We start from the raw sequence: 16,667 nt of genomic DNA, 5'->3' as shown, positions 1-16,667 counted from the left end.
TATATAAAAAAAAAAATAAGATTATATATATATATATATATATATATATATATATATATATATATATATATATATAAGTAGCTCAAACAGGCAGTTAACAAACACTGTCTATCAACTATCCATCTATACATTTCCTACACTTCCTGTAATAAATTTTTTGACTTCAAGGCCTAATAGTACATAGCAATATTCAAATGCCCTATGAATTTAAGTTTTTCATGATTAACTGGATAAGAATTTTTTACTCAATTTATACACAATAACTAGAAAATAACTAGAAAAATAAATATTCACAAAAATAATCATGGAGTTATACTTTTTTTAATTTACACAGCAAATCACACTTAAAAAACAGTTACTGTGAATTAGACTTATCAAGAAATATCTTGATGTTTTTGCTGTATTTTGGCTTATTTAATGCTTAATTTGTCTTATTTTAAAACATTATTAAATGATACATATATTTTTTCTTTCACAAGTACATTACACGGAGCTCAGGTTCAGAAAATAATATTAATAATAATAAATATTGTTCATTATTACTATTGTAATACTCCACTGTAAAGTAATAATTACAAAAATAAAAAAGAAACACTCTGAAACACTGAAAACACCAGCTCATGAGCTGCCTGCATGTAAAAGAACACAGTGCTGCGTTTCGCTCTGAATCACACAGCACATTTATTTATTTAAATAAATCAGCCTTTTGACAGTACCGCTAATCCATTTTGTGATTTCGGTGAATTCATGAATTTGATTAATTGTGCAGCCCTGGTTAAAAGCTCATACCTGGTGGAGATCCGTTTGACTGTAATCTGGGGACCGTAGGTCTTTCCCTGGGTCATGGTTCTGCCGATAGTGCGAACGAGAGGAAGTGTGTTGACTTTCGGGGACAGGAGGCCTCTGAGTTGGCCCTGTACGATGGCGGCGGTACCTGAGCTGTAGCGGGAAGCATTTACCTGGAAACCAGCCAGACAGTGACACTGTCAGACAAAACTTCTGCTCAGATATCGACCGACACAGACCTATTAGTCTGGAGGTAAAAAACAGGAACCGAAACAAGGAACACTTTCACACTGGACACAAAATCAGCTGAGCTTAGAAAATGACGAAAGGTTCTTGGCAGGGAGTCAAGAGTACAGTTTTTTCCCAGAGAAACATCAGTAGCGAATGCTGTGATTCACGTGAATGTGTGTGTGTTTGTTTTATTATTGATTGGCGTACCTGACTGCGGGGGTCGAGGTTCAGAAGCCTCCAGGACTTGTACATTAGATCAGAGAAGTGGTACAGCACTCTGAGACGGGTGTTTAGCACTTCAGGGCTGCAGTCTTTGAGGGCGTTATACTGCGGAGGCACGGACTGAGGCAGACCCAGCTGTATCCCTGAACAACCTGCAAAATACACAGTCAGAGTTGTTGACATGAAATGCAAAAACAAATCTCATATCCAACCGCTGAGGAACTGATCCTAGAACAGATGTTCATTGATGAGGTCAGAGTGTGTGGAGATGTGAAGGTTTTTTTTATATGCTAGGATTCAGCAGAAACATTTTGCATATCTGAATTACTGGGTTTATAGCTTTTGACCCATACATTTTCAGGATTTTCTATGAGTCTGCCTGTTGTTTGTTGCTTCTGGATAAATCATATTTGTAGAGACTGTACTAAAAAGCAACTAGTAGATTAAATATTTTCGAGACAAGAATAACTAGAAAATATACTATATAATTCAAAAGTCTGGGTCGGTAGTATTTTTAAATATTTTTGACAGAAGGCAAAGGCTTAATTTATTTGATCAAATATAAATAAATAAATAAAATAAAATAGTAATACTGTCAAATATTATTACAATTTAAAAGAGTGGTTTTCTTTTTAAATAAATTTTAAAATGTAATTTATTCCTGTGATGCAAAGCTGAATTTTCAGCATCATTACTCCAATCTTCAGAAATTATTATAATATGCTGATTTGCTGCTCAAGAAACAATTTCTTATTTTTATTAATGTTGAAATCAGCTGTGCTGCTTATGTTGTGGAAACCTTGTTTCAGGACTTTTAGGATAGAAAGTTCAAAATAACAGCTTTATTTGAAATAGAAACCTTTTGTAACATTATAAATGTTTTACTGACATTTGGTCAATTTAATGCATTCTTACTGAATAAAAGCATTAATTTCTTTAAAAAATAATAAAGCTTTTGGCCTGCTGGATGTGTGCACTTTAATTGTAATCTTTAAAAAAATAAAATAAATACTATACAAATTCATTGACATTTTTAGGATTTTGTTGATTTTTTTTCTGTAAAAAACAAAAACATTTTTAACATTTCAAAAATGTAAACTTTAATTTTTGCAATCTTGTTTCATAGTACCAATAAGAACGAACTTACTATTGAACAGTGCTAGTTGTATGGTGCATATAAGTAAACATTATTAGCTGTTACCCATGTAGATGATTTCAAACAGTTTACTTATGAAGTTCCAATGCAGCTCACTGGGATTTGTTTGTACCTGAAGCTCTGGTTGACAGAGCCGGTGTGGTCCAGGCCGAGGTATGACAGCGTCCAGCTGAGATCTGCCTGATCTTCTTGTCCTGCAGAGCAGTAACCAGAGTGGGCTCTTTGACAGGATTGGAATGGCCCAGACCCAGCTGCAATACACACAAAGAGGACATAAGCTCCACTAAATATTCACAGATTCTTAAATATCCACAGAAAACATCATTGCTGACAGTACCTGGGCCTCACAGTTGCAGCCCCATGCATACACGTCTCCAGTGTTGGATAAAGCAAGGATGTGTTCACAGCCCACAGCAATGTCCACAATGAAGACACCCTCCAGAGCGGGAATGATCTGCGGCCGGTTGTGATTCTTCAGCATGGAGTCCGGCAGACCTATCAGACGCTCTGTGAAAACATACATGCATAAAAGGGCTTTCTTAACATCACAAAGGTCATTTGAAAAACACACAGTCAGCTTTACGATCGAAATATTCTTTTGAGAGAAAAATTGGTTCAGACTAGAATCAAAATAGAGTAAATGTAAATGATGCCACATTTACACAAACACATTTGGATGATGATTTCTGGAGGGTCTACCTTGGCCGAATGTGTAGACGTGTCCATCTTTGGCCAGAACCACTGAGAAATGTGTTCCACATCCAACCTTTTTAATGCCTTTATTGCAAAGAGCCTCCACTTTCTAACAACGAATAGAAACACAGGACAATCAGCCAATGAAAAAAAAAACATACACTGATTTTCAGAAGTTTGGGGTCAGTAAGACTTAGATTTTTTTGAAAAAAATTATTACTTTTATTTAGCAAGGATGCATCAAACTGATCAAAAGTGACAGTAAAGACATTTATAATGTTACAAAGCATTCAAATAATTGTTGTTCTTTTGAACTTTTAATTCATCAAAGAAAGTTTTGTCAATAATAAGAATGTTTCTTGTGCACCAAATCAGCATTTGAAGACTGGCGTAATGATGCTGAAAATTCAGCTTTGCATCACAAAAATTAATTCTATTTGAAAAGATCTTAAAAAAGAAAACAGTTATTTTGAATTGTATTAATATTTCACATAATTACCGTTTTTACTGTATTTTTGGTAAAATAATTGCAGCCTTGGTGACCACAATATTCATCTTTCAAAAATATGAACAAATCTTACCAAATTCAAACTTTTTGAATGAAAATGTACCTGATCAATCAGTAAGACTGTACCTGTGGGTAGCATTTCACTGTACATGGTCCAATACCCAGTTTACCATAATCACCGTCTCCGAAAGCCCACATGCTCAGGCCGTCTGATGACAGGACCAAAGTATGATTGATACCACATGACACCTAAACACGAAAAGGTCATCTTCACTCATCACGCGCTGGTCAAAGGTCATATACGCACATTAGAATGAAAGTCCAAACAATGAAGAAGCACCTGTCCAATGTGGTACCCATCCAGTGCTGTCACTCTCTCCGGGACCATCTTGTTTGAAGTTGACCTTTGACCCAAGCGTCCAGAATCTCCACTGCCAAAGGTATAGAGTTTTCCGTCCGCTGTGATGACGGCTGAGTGTTTGAACCCACAAGCCAGCTGAAAGAGGGAAATGATTTTCAAGCGAAATCTGATCATGTCAGAATCAGAAATCTTCTGAAATCTGATCATGTGATGGTTTTGGTGATTATCTTGGACAGTCATTTTCTTTACCTGCACCACTTCCTCTCCCTGCAGAGCCTCGATCTGTTTGGGTCGCCTTTGCCTTTCACTGTTCCCGTGGCCGAGTTTCCCATAATCCCCATCACCCCAGCTGAACACCTCTCCGGTCTCAGTGAGAGCCAATGAGTGGCCATCAGACCCGTATGATGTCACCAGCTGAGTCACTACATAACCTATTAGGGAAAAAAATGACATGTAATAGATGCAATATATATTTCATGCATTTTTATATATGCATGAGTTCAAGTTTAGATAATAATAATATTTTATAGGTCATTATTATTATGAATTATTATTATATAGTTACAATAAGTTATCAGAAAAATATATTAAGAGGTCATTATTATTATTATTATTATTATCAATTATATTATTATTATTACCTAAACTATTATTAATTATATCATTATAGTTACAGTATAAGTTATTAGAAAAATATAGATAAAGAGGTTATTAAATAATAAAAATAATAAAATTATTAATAAAATAATAATAATAATAACAATAATCATAATCATCTTAATCTTAATTCCAATATATAACAAATAATAATATAATCTTATTCCCAGCACAAGTTTAATACAGTGCTAAAAGTCAGATAATAACAATAATATTTTAAAGGTCATTATTATTATTATTTATAATTATTATATAGTTACAATAAGTTATTAGAAAAATAGATTAAGAGGTCATTATTATTATTATTATTATTATTATTATTATCACCTAAACTATTATTAATTATATAATTATAGTTTTAATATAAGTTATTAGAAAAATATAGATAAAGAGGTTATTAAATAATAAAAATATTAATATAATAATAAGAATCATAATCATCATCATCATCTTAATCTTATTTCCAATATATAACAAATAATAATATAATCTTATTCCCAACACAAGTTTAATACAATGTGTTAAAATTCTGATAATAATAATAATAATAATAATAATAATATTTTATAGGTCATTATTATTATTATTTATAATTACTATATAGTTACAATGTTATTAAAAATAGATTAAAAGTACGTTATTATTAATAATAATATAATTTGTTTATGTTGATTTTTGTATGTTATTATTATTTTATTAATAAAATAAAATATATTTTTTTATTTAATTGACAGCCACAGTTATATGGGTCACTTTAAAAAGCTCTAAAATGATTAAACTTTCATGTATTCATTAAATAAAACTTATATAAGACGCAGTAAGAGTTAATTCACATTTTAAAAAAAAATCTGCATACATTTTCAACATTTTCCCCTTTAATTCAATGTGTTAATTACATCTGTGTACAACACATATTACTGGCACTGGCCTGAAAACAAGTTTGCTGTGGTTTGCATTACCTTGTAAAGCTGAGATGATAGTTGGGGTGTAGAGGTCGTCTGAGTTACCCTGTCCGAGTCGCCCATAACTGCCCTCCCCTACAGCCAGAACCGTACCGTTAGCCTGAACCAGGAACGTGCAGTTCTGACCGCACACAACCTAGCAGAGATAAATGGAGAGAACATCTCTTTTTAAATGAACATGCCAACTTTTTGTGGTAGCTTTGCATGTGTTTTGTGTTGATAATCTACCTGTTGAGTCTGCGAGAGAGAGGGAGCGAGTGTGGGCACAGACGCGCTGGTTCCAGCATCCGCCAGCTGCCCGTGACGTCCGTTACCCCACAAATACACCTCACTTTTACCACCCTGCTGCCAGTCCTGTCAAAACCACAAACATGACTTTATTAGATTTAAAAAAAAAAGATGTTTAAAGCACTGTTAAATACAATAATATTTCCTTTATACACATTACAAAAACATTATTCCTTTAATGCAATCTCAAGCCAATTTAGCAAGCTGTGAAAGTAAAATAGGCATAGAGATATGCTTTAAATAATGAGGAAAGGAGTTTTATGTAAAGTAGAGACAGGTTTTGTGTGGCGCTGGCTGCTAGGGTTTGTGAGGGGTAATTTATAAAAGCTGAATGAATAAAAACACGTGAAGAGTGATAAAAATCTGCCTGAAAGAACAATGCTGAACACAGGGGCTATACTGACAGAGACGAATGAGGGAGATGAAGGAAGATCCGGATGTCTTAACACACACTTCCACATATCTGCTAAACCTCACACACGTTCAGGAACACAGACTTACTTCAGGTCTGCTGGTCGCCCAGGACATGAGCTGTTCATCCATCATGAAGGTCCATTTACTGTTGTCCTGGAAGGAGAACAAAAGACCCTTTGCATAAATCAAAATAACCTTAAAGGGGCATATGGTGGAAAACAGGATTTTCTGAGCTCAGCTAAGGAATTCTGGTGTCATTGAGGTACTATTATAGATTTTATTCATATTTTGAACCAGTTTTTATTTTTCGGTTTTCGTTTTAATTTTAGTTAAAGTTTTAGTAATTTTGTTGTATGTTTTGTACATTACACATTAGTCATGTACATGTTTTATTCATTTTTAGTTTTAGTTATTTTAGTACATCAACTTGAATGTTGCCTTTGCAAATGCTGCCTTTGCAACTAGCTGAAACATATATTTTTAAATATATTTATTTTATTTCAGTTGACATTTTAAATAATAAAAATGTTTATTGTTTTCATTTTAGTTTCAGTTTTACCTTACTATAATACACTGTAACGAATCATAATACAACATTTAATTCCAAAAATTACATGAAAATCTGAATAAAATATAAAAAGGTTAAAGGAAAAACTATAAAATAAAAATTAGTTTTATACTTTACTGCATTTTTTTCCCAATACTGATTGCACTAGTATTGCCATTATTTCATTGTTTACATCCTTTTATGCTTACTTAGTCTGTCATTTTTTATTATTTGACTTTTTATTAATTTCTTTTTTTCATTTTAATCCTTGTTATGTATAAGTAAAGCAGCAAAAACAGCTCATTTAATATTCCAAGTGTCAAAACGAGTCAAAAAAGGTCTTGAATAAATGATGTTGTTTTTTTGTGCAAAGAAACCTTACTAACATTATAAGCAGATATACAAATATCCTTCAAGTATTTCACAAGGATTAATTCCTTTGCATCTTACCAATGGTTTGGTCAACTCCGTGGATCCAGAATGATGGAATTCAGGTGCAATGAAGGATTCTGGGAAGGCGGTGCCACGAGCAAACGCCTCTGCGCTCTTCACTGTGGTTGAATAGATGGAAAGCCAGTTCCACTCTGAGGGGCAGAAGGATCCAGGGGGCACGTCCTGATCCGGCCCCGTCCCGCTGTGATGAGGCGGTCTGGACTGACAGCACAGTAACTGATCCAAGAAGAGACCCATGGCCAGAGTGGCCAGACTCTGAAGAAAGGCACTGTGGGTCAACTGATCGCCCGCCATCACATGACTCTGAGGAACGACACACACATGAAAGGATATGATGTTATATAATATCTATAATGCACTGAGAATACCATTTTCATATAAATAATTTTGGAATAATTAAGGTTTAAATTTAAAGAAGCTCACCAAAAATACTGTGAACTAGTATGAATACTGTGAACTATTACGTCTATTTTAATACATTTTAAAATATAAATTGATGAAGTAGGAAGTAAAACTAGGTGGCGCTGAGGTGATGTTGACCCAGAGAGCTGCAGTGAACTGACTGACTCTGGTCTCTCCTCAGCAGACTGCAGGAGATCTCTGCTGTTTAACCGTGGACAATAATGAGCTGTTAATAGAGACTGTTAAGTGAAACTCTGCAGCAAAACGGGGCAAAGAGTCAATATGCCAGCAGAACAAACTGAGCCTCAGCAGAAACTCAGACTGGATCAGAACTGAGGCAAATATGTAAAGTATGTGTCAGTTATCCTAATGTAATGAATACAGTTATTTCATTTCTACAGCATTCTAGAAGACTTCAAGAACTCATTTCAAAACAAAGCGCACTTCTACAGATTTTACTGTTTTATAAGCACATTTTATGATCAAAATCTACCCATAAAGTTACTCCAAAATTAATTTAAATGGAGTATAATTGTATTTCAATTAACATCTTTTCAGCATCAAATGTTATATTCATGGCAAGTTCAAAAATAATTATCCCTTATCCTGAATTGATACGATAATTTAACATTATATTTACAAACAAACAAAAACAAATAAAAAAATAACAATAACATTTACATATAATCTTTCAATTTGATATCTGATAAAAAAAATAGAATATCTCCTGAATATTAAAAAATTTGTATGTGACTATATTTTGTAAATATTAGCAATTTTCATTTAATTTGAATTGTATTTTATTGGCCGATATCAATTTGAAAAATAATAAATAGAATATAAAATAGTCGCGTGTGGATAAGTATTTTTGCCGATTTTGTTATTTAGATTACTATCTAGCACTAACTTAAAGGGATAGTAAAAGATTATAGCAACATTTCCCCCTTTAAGGCCATTATTTTTTTAAATATAGTTTTCCCTTGTCTTTAGTGTGTTTATTTATTCTTTGTCTTTTAAAAAATAGCATAGATTTATACGTAATATTTTTCAGTTATCGTCCGCAACACAAAGACAACACAAAATATATCTCATTACATGAACAATAAATGGAGTGAATGTTGAGTTTTCAGTTTTGATGAGAAACTGCACATACTTTCTCATAGTTGTACTGCTCCTGAAGCAATGTGGGAAGGCGCTCAAGAAAGACGGCCATGCAGGGGGCACGATTCAATCCCAGAATGCCCTGACTGCGTAGAGCGGAACGGCAGGAGGCCAGAACGTGATTCTGAGAGATCCAGTCTGGGGTACAGCGAATTAGCAAAACATCCTGAGATAGGAGAAACAGAATTAAACATTACTTACACATTTTTAGATTAAACATTAATTGATTGAAACACTTTTTCAGAAAGTGTTCGGTACCTTAGATCTTCTAGAACAAGCGGTCACCCCTATGTGTGGGATCCAGGTGGCACAAACCACAGAGCCCATTCCTGTAACCACAGTCTGCAGGACCGAACCATCCTAGAACACAGGGGAGTTACAAACAAAAACAGGAGCTTTGTAAAGCTAATAAAAGAAATACCTATAAGAAGCGTTTGACTTACCCTGAGAGACCAGATGTTGAGCACCCCTCCGATTCCTCCAGACACGAGCGCAAGTCCACTGGGACAAAATGACAGGGTCTTTACCGCGGTAATGTGTCCACTCAGGCGGAACACACATTTAGCATTACACCGCTAAAACACAAAAAAACACACACACACACAGCTTCCTTAAACTGTCCTAACACACTCCAAAAAATACATTTAGTGGCAAATAATCTAACAGTAAGAAAGTTCATTAAAAGGTGAGCTTAAACAGGCAATAAATAAGAAGGCTAAATTATCTCCCCAAAAAACAAAACAAAAATAAATCATTCTGACCTTGCTGGCACTGCTCTTGTCTTGGCTGGTAGACGGGGTGAGGAAATTGGGCACCGAGACATTAGCACCCCCTTGAGGAAGATTCCACACATACAGGAGGCCATTTTGACATCCACTGAGGAAATAAAGGAAAATCTTAACATTTAGATGATGGATTAGACACCTGTGCATCCTTGAGTACCAATATAACCGATAAACGTCTACATATCCTAAAAATACTTCATGAAGTACACATTTAAAGCTCTCCTCTGAGATATCTTGTACCCAATCTTCACGTTAATGGTGTGAAAAATAATAATAGTGCCATTTTATACACTTTTGTAACATTTTAAGACCACTCGATTTGATTCTTACTTATAATGTTAATGTTTTTCCCACCAAAGTCACCATTTAATTTTACACTTTTTTGTCGATTTTCCACCCTTTCTCTGACCTTTAGGTTTTTACTTCTGTTCTAAAAGTTCTTTTACTATCTATTATCTAAATGAATGTCGCAGCTCTTATTATGAACAATTTACCTGTGTATTTGTCATTTTTAAATTGTATTGTTGAAATAAAATGTCACGCTATGTTTTTTTCTTTTTGATAATTTGTTACACTCTGATTTGTCATAATATCGAAGAAAAATATGTTGCTACCTGGGTTATTATAGCTGACAAAAAAAATAAAAATGTTACTTTAATGAAATATAATATAGATATCTTGTACCCAATCTTCACGTTAATGGTGTGAAAAATAATAATAGTGCCATTTTATACACTTTTGTAACATTTTAAGACCACTCGATTTGATTCTTACTTATAATGTTAATGTTTTTCCCACCAAAGTCACCATTTAATTTTACACTTTTTTGTCGATTTTCCACCCTTTCTCTGACCTTTAGGTTTTTACTTCTGTTCTAAAAGTTCTTTTACTATCTATTATCTAAATGAATGTCGCAGCTCTTATTATGAACAATTTACCTGTGTATTTGTCATTTTTAAATTGTATTGTTGAAATAAAATGTCACGCTATGTTTTTTTCTTTTTGATAATTTGTTACACTCTGATTTGTCATAATATCGAAGAAAAATCTGTTGCTACCTGGGTAGTATTATAGCTGACAAAAAAAATAAAAATGTTACTTTAATGAAATATAATATAAAAAAAACTTCCATTGATGAAATATAATATAAAAAACTTCCATTGCAACATTTCTCGTTTAGTTTAACTTGATGTCCTAAAATAAATGAAACTAAAACTGAAATAAAAATTCATAAAAACTATACAGACATATTTAAAAACAACTAAATTACTAAAACTTTAACTAAAATTAATATGAAAGTATAAAATATTTTTTTTAATTCCAAAATATTAACAAAAACTGTAATAGCATCTCAATTATACTATAAAATAACACTGGTTTCTATTTCCATTGCATTGCCATTTTAAGAATTCTACATGTAAATGGATTTTTTGGGAGTGAAATGAGTAGTTAACACTCCCAACAATTTGCTAAATAGTAAAGTAGGTGGGGGCATCTGGTTCTGAAAATCGCTGTGATGATTATTAAGCATATGGCACACTTACACTGCCATCATAAGGCGAGGCTCCGGTCCTCTCCCGGGCAGAGGGCACCACTCGGCCGTGTTGACAGTGCCCGTGTGGAACAGAGAGTGGAGGGTGAGCCACGCACCGCTGGCACGACCCCAGATCTTCACCACCTCAGAGCGGCCCACAGACAGCAGCAGATGACCGGTAGGGTCCCACCTGAGCGCACTCACACTCTCCTGTGAACATAAAAGCATCAAAACATATGGGTTTATTTGTGTCAAAGTATGTGTTCAGTTTCAATCTGTCTGAAATGTGTGAAGAAACCCAATTCATTTCATTCATTCAGTTCATTTGGTTTGTTCAGGTCATCATTCAAAAGTTTCCCAAAAGTCTCCATGTTGCATTTTATCGAATGAAAACATGTATTTTTGTAATGAAATGCACTACAGTTTAAAGGTTTATGGGTGGCCAGATTTTTTATGTTTTGAAGGAATTCTCTTATTCTCAGCAAGACAAAAGTACAGTAGAAACAGTAATATTGTGAAATACTACTGCGATTTAAAATAACTGTTTTCTATTTGAATATATTTTAAAATTTAATTTATTCCTGTGATGCAAAGCTGAATTTTCAGCATCATTACTCCAGTGTCACATGATCCTTCAGAAATCATTCTAATATGCTGAATTGGAGCTAAAGAAACATATTATTAATGATTATTATTTATTATTATTACACAACTGTTGAAAAGAGCTGAGCTGCTTAATATTTTTGCAAATAATTATTTGTGTAACAATACATTTATTTGAAACGCAAATCTTTTGTAACATTATAAATGTCTTTACTATCAACTTTTGATCAATTGAATACACCTTTGCTGAATAAATGCATTAATTTTGTTAAAAATATATAAAAAAAGAATATACATATATACGGGCCAAAGACGAAAAAGGGTTGAAGCACAAAAACAATACTGCTTTAAATTGTTGTTGTTTTTCCAAAAAAAAAAAAAAAATGTAATTCATGTAATTGTATTTTTGTTTTTCTGAGCAAAAAATAAATATCATACATTTACCCCTGATTTACAGAAGACACCAACTAAAATGTCATTCATTGTAACAATCTTGTTAGGCATATTTACAACAAAAATAAATTTATGACATTAAAAAACGAATTACTTTCATCCCAAATACTAATTAGTTCTTATTTAAATTTTTTTAAATTTGCCACTATCCTAGGTTTTGGCCATTTGTCAGGAAGAAAATAGGGTTGAAGCACAAAAACAATACTGCTTTAAATTGTTGTTGTTTTTCCAAAAAAAAAAAAAAAATGTAAAATTTTTACATAACTATAAGTGTCACAATGACAATGGAACATTATTTCAATTTTGACATTTTATTCTTCAAAAACGTATTTCAAACCTTAAATGTAGACACTTTACTTGCATTTAATGTGCTTTCTATGGCCATAAAATCACTTTTGTACATTTCTTTTGATGCGGACACCTTAACGTCTTTGACCCATACACGATTTAAATATTTTTAAATATTACTGTTCATCGCCATCACTGATTAAATTGTATTAATTTACTTATTATATTTTATGCCATTTTTGTGAAAAAAAAATTATTGAAGAAAATATTTTCTAAAACATTGCGTTGCTTATAATTCATATCACTTCCAGTCCATTGTCTTACAAATGCTTACAAGCAAACAATATTAATTAGTCCAAACAAATGATTTATTCTCTAACCAGACATCATTATTGACCAGACCATCATTATTGGTGAATGAAGTGTTTGTCTTTGTTTTGAGGACTCCATACTCACAGGAAATGCTGTTAGCAGAATGGGCGGGTCGATTTCGTAGCTCTCTGCTGTTGCTAGTATTGTATTAATTTACTTATTATATTTTATGCCATTTTTGTGAAAAAAAAATTATTGAAGAAAATATTTTCTAAAACATAGCGTTGCTTATAATTCATATCACTTCCAGTCCATTGTCTTACAAATGCTTACAAGCAAACAATTTTAATTAGTCCAAACAAATAACCAGACATCATTATTGACCAGACCATCATTATTGGTGAATGAAGTGTTTGTCTTTGTTTTGAGGACTCCATACTCACAGGAAATGCTGTTAGCAGAATAGGCGGGTCGATTTCGTCTGCTGTTGCTAGTAGAATTTTGCCATCGGGATAGCCCATGGCAAAGGGTTTATCAACACTGTACCAGGCCAGACACTGAGGAGCTAAAAAACACAGTGATAGTCATTCACCACTGAATTAATGAACACACATTCAAACTGAGATCTTCAGCACATTTATGGACTAACCTTCTTTCCTGTAGCAGTGAGTGAGCTCTGTTCGCTCCACCCTCAAGTCGTCTGTGACCTCCAGCCAGCAGAGGGAGCCGTCCAGCCGGCCCACCAGCAGACTCTCAGGAGGGCTGACCTGACTGCAGGCTTCCTGACTGAGGAACGGAGTGGAGGTCTGAACCCACGAGAGTGCAGTGACCCAGGAGGATTGAGCCTCCATGTGTGCCTGAGCACCTACAGGAAAGAAGACAAACACAAACGCTTTCAAAAGGTGCCTGTATAATACAACCACTTTGTCCAGGATATTTGAAGATGCACATGATATACTGCAGGTTTTATCCACCAAGACTTGCCTGGATTGTGAATGTTAGGCTATGAAATTATAAGTAAAGACAACAACCACTAATAAAGTTGATAAAATGAGTGAAAAACATCCCACAGAACACACTACCAAAGCATCTTACTGGTGACTTTTGCACAGACATGCATTACTCACATTTTTGTAAAAAGAAAAAAAAAAAAAAATTCATTATTGTTTATGAATATGTTGATTTAAATATTTGTAAATATTTTGCCCCAACCACACTACATCCAATGTTGTTGAGGTTACCTAAAACTAAACCTGACAGTATTAAAAATTATTTTGGTAATTAAAATAAAGCTAAAATTTAATTAAAATTACATATTAGATGAAACATTTATTTTAAAAAAATCTAATTAAAAGTAATGTCTAAGTACTACAAAATAAAGTTTAAGTACTACAATTACTACAACTATGAGATAAATATAATTAAAGCAAAATAGAAATATTAGAAAACTAACAAAAATGACAAAAGCTCAGCAAAATTACTAAAACTTAAAATAAAACTTGAAAATAAAAATAAAGGAGTAACACTTTACTTAAAGCCTTTATGTATTAATGCATTAAAAAGGGTTATTAAAGGAACACTCCACTATTTTTGAAAATAGGCTCATTTTCCAACTCCCCTAGAGTTAAACAGTTGAGTTTTACCGTTTTCGAATCCATTCAGCCGATCTCCTGGTCTGGCTTAGATCATTGAATCTGATTAGACCGTTAGCATCTCGCTCAAAAATGACCAAAGAGTTTCTATATTTTTCTTATTTAAAACTTGACTCTTCTGTAGTTACATCGTGCACTAAGATATTACGCAGCGGCTGAAAATAGGCTTATTGGAAGTTACCTAGCTGGGTATTCAGATTGAATCAGATTCAATGATCTATGCTAAGCTAAGCTAAAAGTGCTACCGCCAGACCCCGAGATCGGCTGAATGGATTCGAAAACGGTAAAACTCAACTGTTTAACTCTAGAGGAGTTGGAAAATGAGCCCATTTTCAAAAATAGTGGAGGGTTCCTTTAAAGTATATAATGCATTATAATTATTCATAATGTGCGTCGTAATACATTATATCTTATCGTAAATAATTATAACCAAATTTAAATGCAATGTAACAATGAATTGATAAGAGTTATAATGTATTAACTGTGGTTACAATTATTCATGAGATTGTACAATGCATTATAAAGTGCATTACAAGGGATAACGAATGCATTAAATCTACTTTTATAATGCATTATACTTAAAGGATTTAAGTAAAGGGTTGCCTATAAAAGCTAATTCAAAATGTTAGTAAATGCTATAATAGTATATAATATAATGTATAAATCAATTGATAAATACTATTATAGTGTATACATAATACTAAATTATCACTGGTTACATCAGCATTGTTTCAGAAGCAAATAAAGTTATTTTGATGCTTACCATATTAAGATTATGGTAACAAACTTTTTTCTTCAGAATAACATGCACTGATGTATTGTGCACAATAAGTCCAGAAACAATTAATAAGTAAATAGAGATAACATTGCATTCATATTGTCTTCAAGTTTACTTGCTCTTACAATCAGTTATAAATTACTGCATGCCCGTTCGATTACATATAAGATTTTACAGCAGTAGTGCTATGTGTGTGTGTAAATGTGACAGCAGGATGCTGGTCTGACCACTGACGGTCCAGATGTTGATGAGTTTGTTCTGGAAGGCGGCCAATAGAGTTCCCCCTGCGCTCCACGATACAGCGGACAGCAAATGCGATCCCATTGAACAATCTGAGCTCTGAGCATCCTCACTGCAGAGACCACACACAAACACATAACGGTCTCATTCAACAGAAAAATTATTTCCCAACAGACCTAGGAAACATTTGGAATTTCTCCCTTTCCTAATCAAAGAGACAAAAAACAGGGAGTCTCACCTGACGCTGCAGGTGTGTGTGTGCTGCAGTTCTGCGGTGTTCGGCGTTACAGCCCACAGTCGAACAGTCCCGTCCTGAGAGCCGGTGGCCAACAGACCTTGTTCTGAACTCCAGCTGCAGCTGCTCACCTACAAACACAGCAGCCAATCAGGAACAAGCCACGACATAGAGAGAGAGACTTGCAAGACATCTAGCATGTTTCTTTAAGTGTTTCTACTGTATCTACATCTTCTTTACCCTGTTCTGATGTCCTTCCAGCTTCTTGATGGGACACTTGTGCAGATCTCCGGCCATGTCGCTGTATGTCTGGGGTCTGGCCGTGTTGTCTTTCTCAGAGACCGCCAAGGCCTGGACCAGCTGTTGTGCCGCCCACTGTCGGTGTCTGCTGGTCAGCCTGGCCGAGAGGGCACAGGCAGCGAGAGCATTAGCCAGCTCCAGCGGCCCGACCCGCACTCCAGCTTGAGAGAGAGGAGGACCTGAGGGTGGAGGGCTTCCACCTTCTGTCCAATCACATGCGGAGTTAATTAGGATAAGTTAATTCCAAATCATTAACTGCCATTTCAAAATTATATATAGGTACCTAAGAGAGTCACTAGAATTAAAATCAGCAGGGTTCCCAAAACTTTTGACCACTGTCCATGACTTTTTCATACTGTAAGTTTTCCAGCCAATCAAGATTACTGGTTATTTATTTATTTATTTAGACACTGCATTCTCAAGGAACAACTTTTAACCAATGACATATTTTAGAGACAAGCATAACTAGAAAATATTTTTATTTATTATAGACATTTCCTTATTATGATTTCCAGACCTGGTAATCATAAGTGTAAAATTATTTGAATCTTCAATAAACAGTTTAAACAAAAAATTAAAATTTCCTGATACTTTTAGGATTTCCATGACAGTGAGATTTATTAAAAGTTAATAAAAACTAATAATG

At 34.0% G+C, this 16,667-nt stretch overlaps 1 protein-coding gene across 1 annotated transcript in view; it reads right to left on the bottom strand.

Moving 5' to 3' along the window:
* LOC107565391 (probable E3 ubiquitin-protein ligase HERC1) overlaps positions 1-16,667 on the bottom strand; it is an 85,822-nt gene that overhangs the window by 3,602 nt on the left and 65,553 nt on the right. Inside the window, exons 44-65 of the mRNA XM_016250615.1 lie at positions 15,962-16,224; positions 15,725-15,852; positions 15,474-15,598; positions 13,466-13,681; positions 13,260-13,381; positions 11,171-11,370; positions 9,603-9,717; positions 9,285-9,416; positions 9,100-9,201; positions 8,834-9,007; positions 7,276-7,581; positions 6,366-6,431; positions 5,805-5,930; positions 5,574-5,712; positions 4,207-4,388; positions 3,937-4,092; positions 3,723-3,845; positions 3,095-3,197; positions 2,733-2,902; positions 2,508-2,646; positions 1,225-1,391; positions 790-959 (exon numbers count right to left, since the gene is read on the bottom strand). Coding sequence (XP_016106101.1) covers positions 790-959; positions 1,225-1,391; positions 2,508-2,646; positions 2,733-2,902; positions 3,095-3,197; positions 3,723-3,845; positions 3,937-4,092; positions 4,207-4,388; positions 5,574-5,712; positions 5,805-5,930; positions 6,366-6,431; positions 7,276-7,581; positions 8,834-9,007; positions 9,100-9,201; positions 9,285-9,416; positions 9,603-9,717; positions 11,171-11,370; positions 13,260-13,381; positions 13,466-13,681; positions 15,474-15,598; positions 15,725-15,852; positions 15,962-16,224 — 3,424 coding nt within the window. The remainder of the gene's footprint in view (positions 1-789; positions 960-1,224; positions 1,392-2,507; positions 2,647-2,732; positions 2,903-3,094; positions 3,198-3,722; positions 3,846-3,936; positions 4,093-4,206; positions 4,389-5,573; positions 5,713-5,804; positions 5,931-6,365; positions 6,432-7,275; positions 7,582-8,833; positions 9,008-9,099; positions 9,202-9,284; positions 9,417-9,602; positions 9,718-11,170; positions 11,371-13,259; positions 13,382-13,465; positions 13,682-15,473; positions 15,599-15,724; positions 15,853-15,961; positions 16,225-16,667) is intronic.

Source organism: Sinocyclocheilus grahami, unplaced genomic scaffold, assembly GCF_001515645.1.
Source record: "Sinocyclocheilus grahami isolate Dianchi unplaced genomic scaffold, SAMN03320097.WGS_v1.1 scaffold999.1, whole genome shotgun sequence".
In the NCBI taxonomy this organism is placed as follows: domain Eukaryota; kingdom Metazoa; phylum Chordata; class Actinopteri; order Cypriniformes; family Cyprinidae; genus Sinocyclocheilus; species Sinocyclocheilus grahami.
Note: the sequence above shows the minus strand (reverse complement) of the source record. Positions and strands in the feature narration are given on the sequence as shown.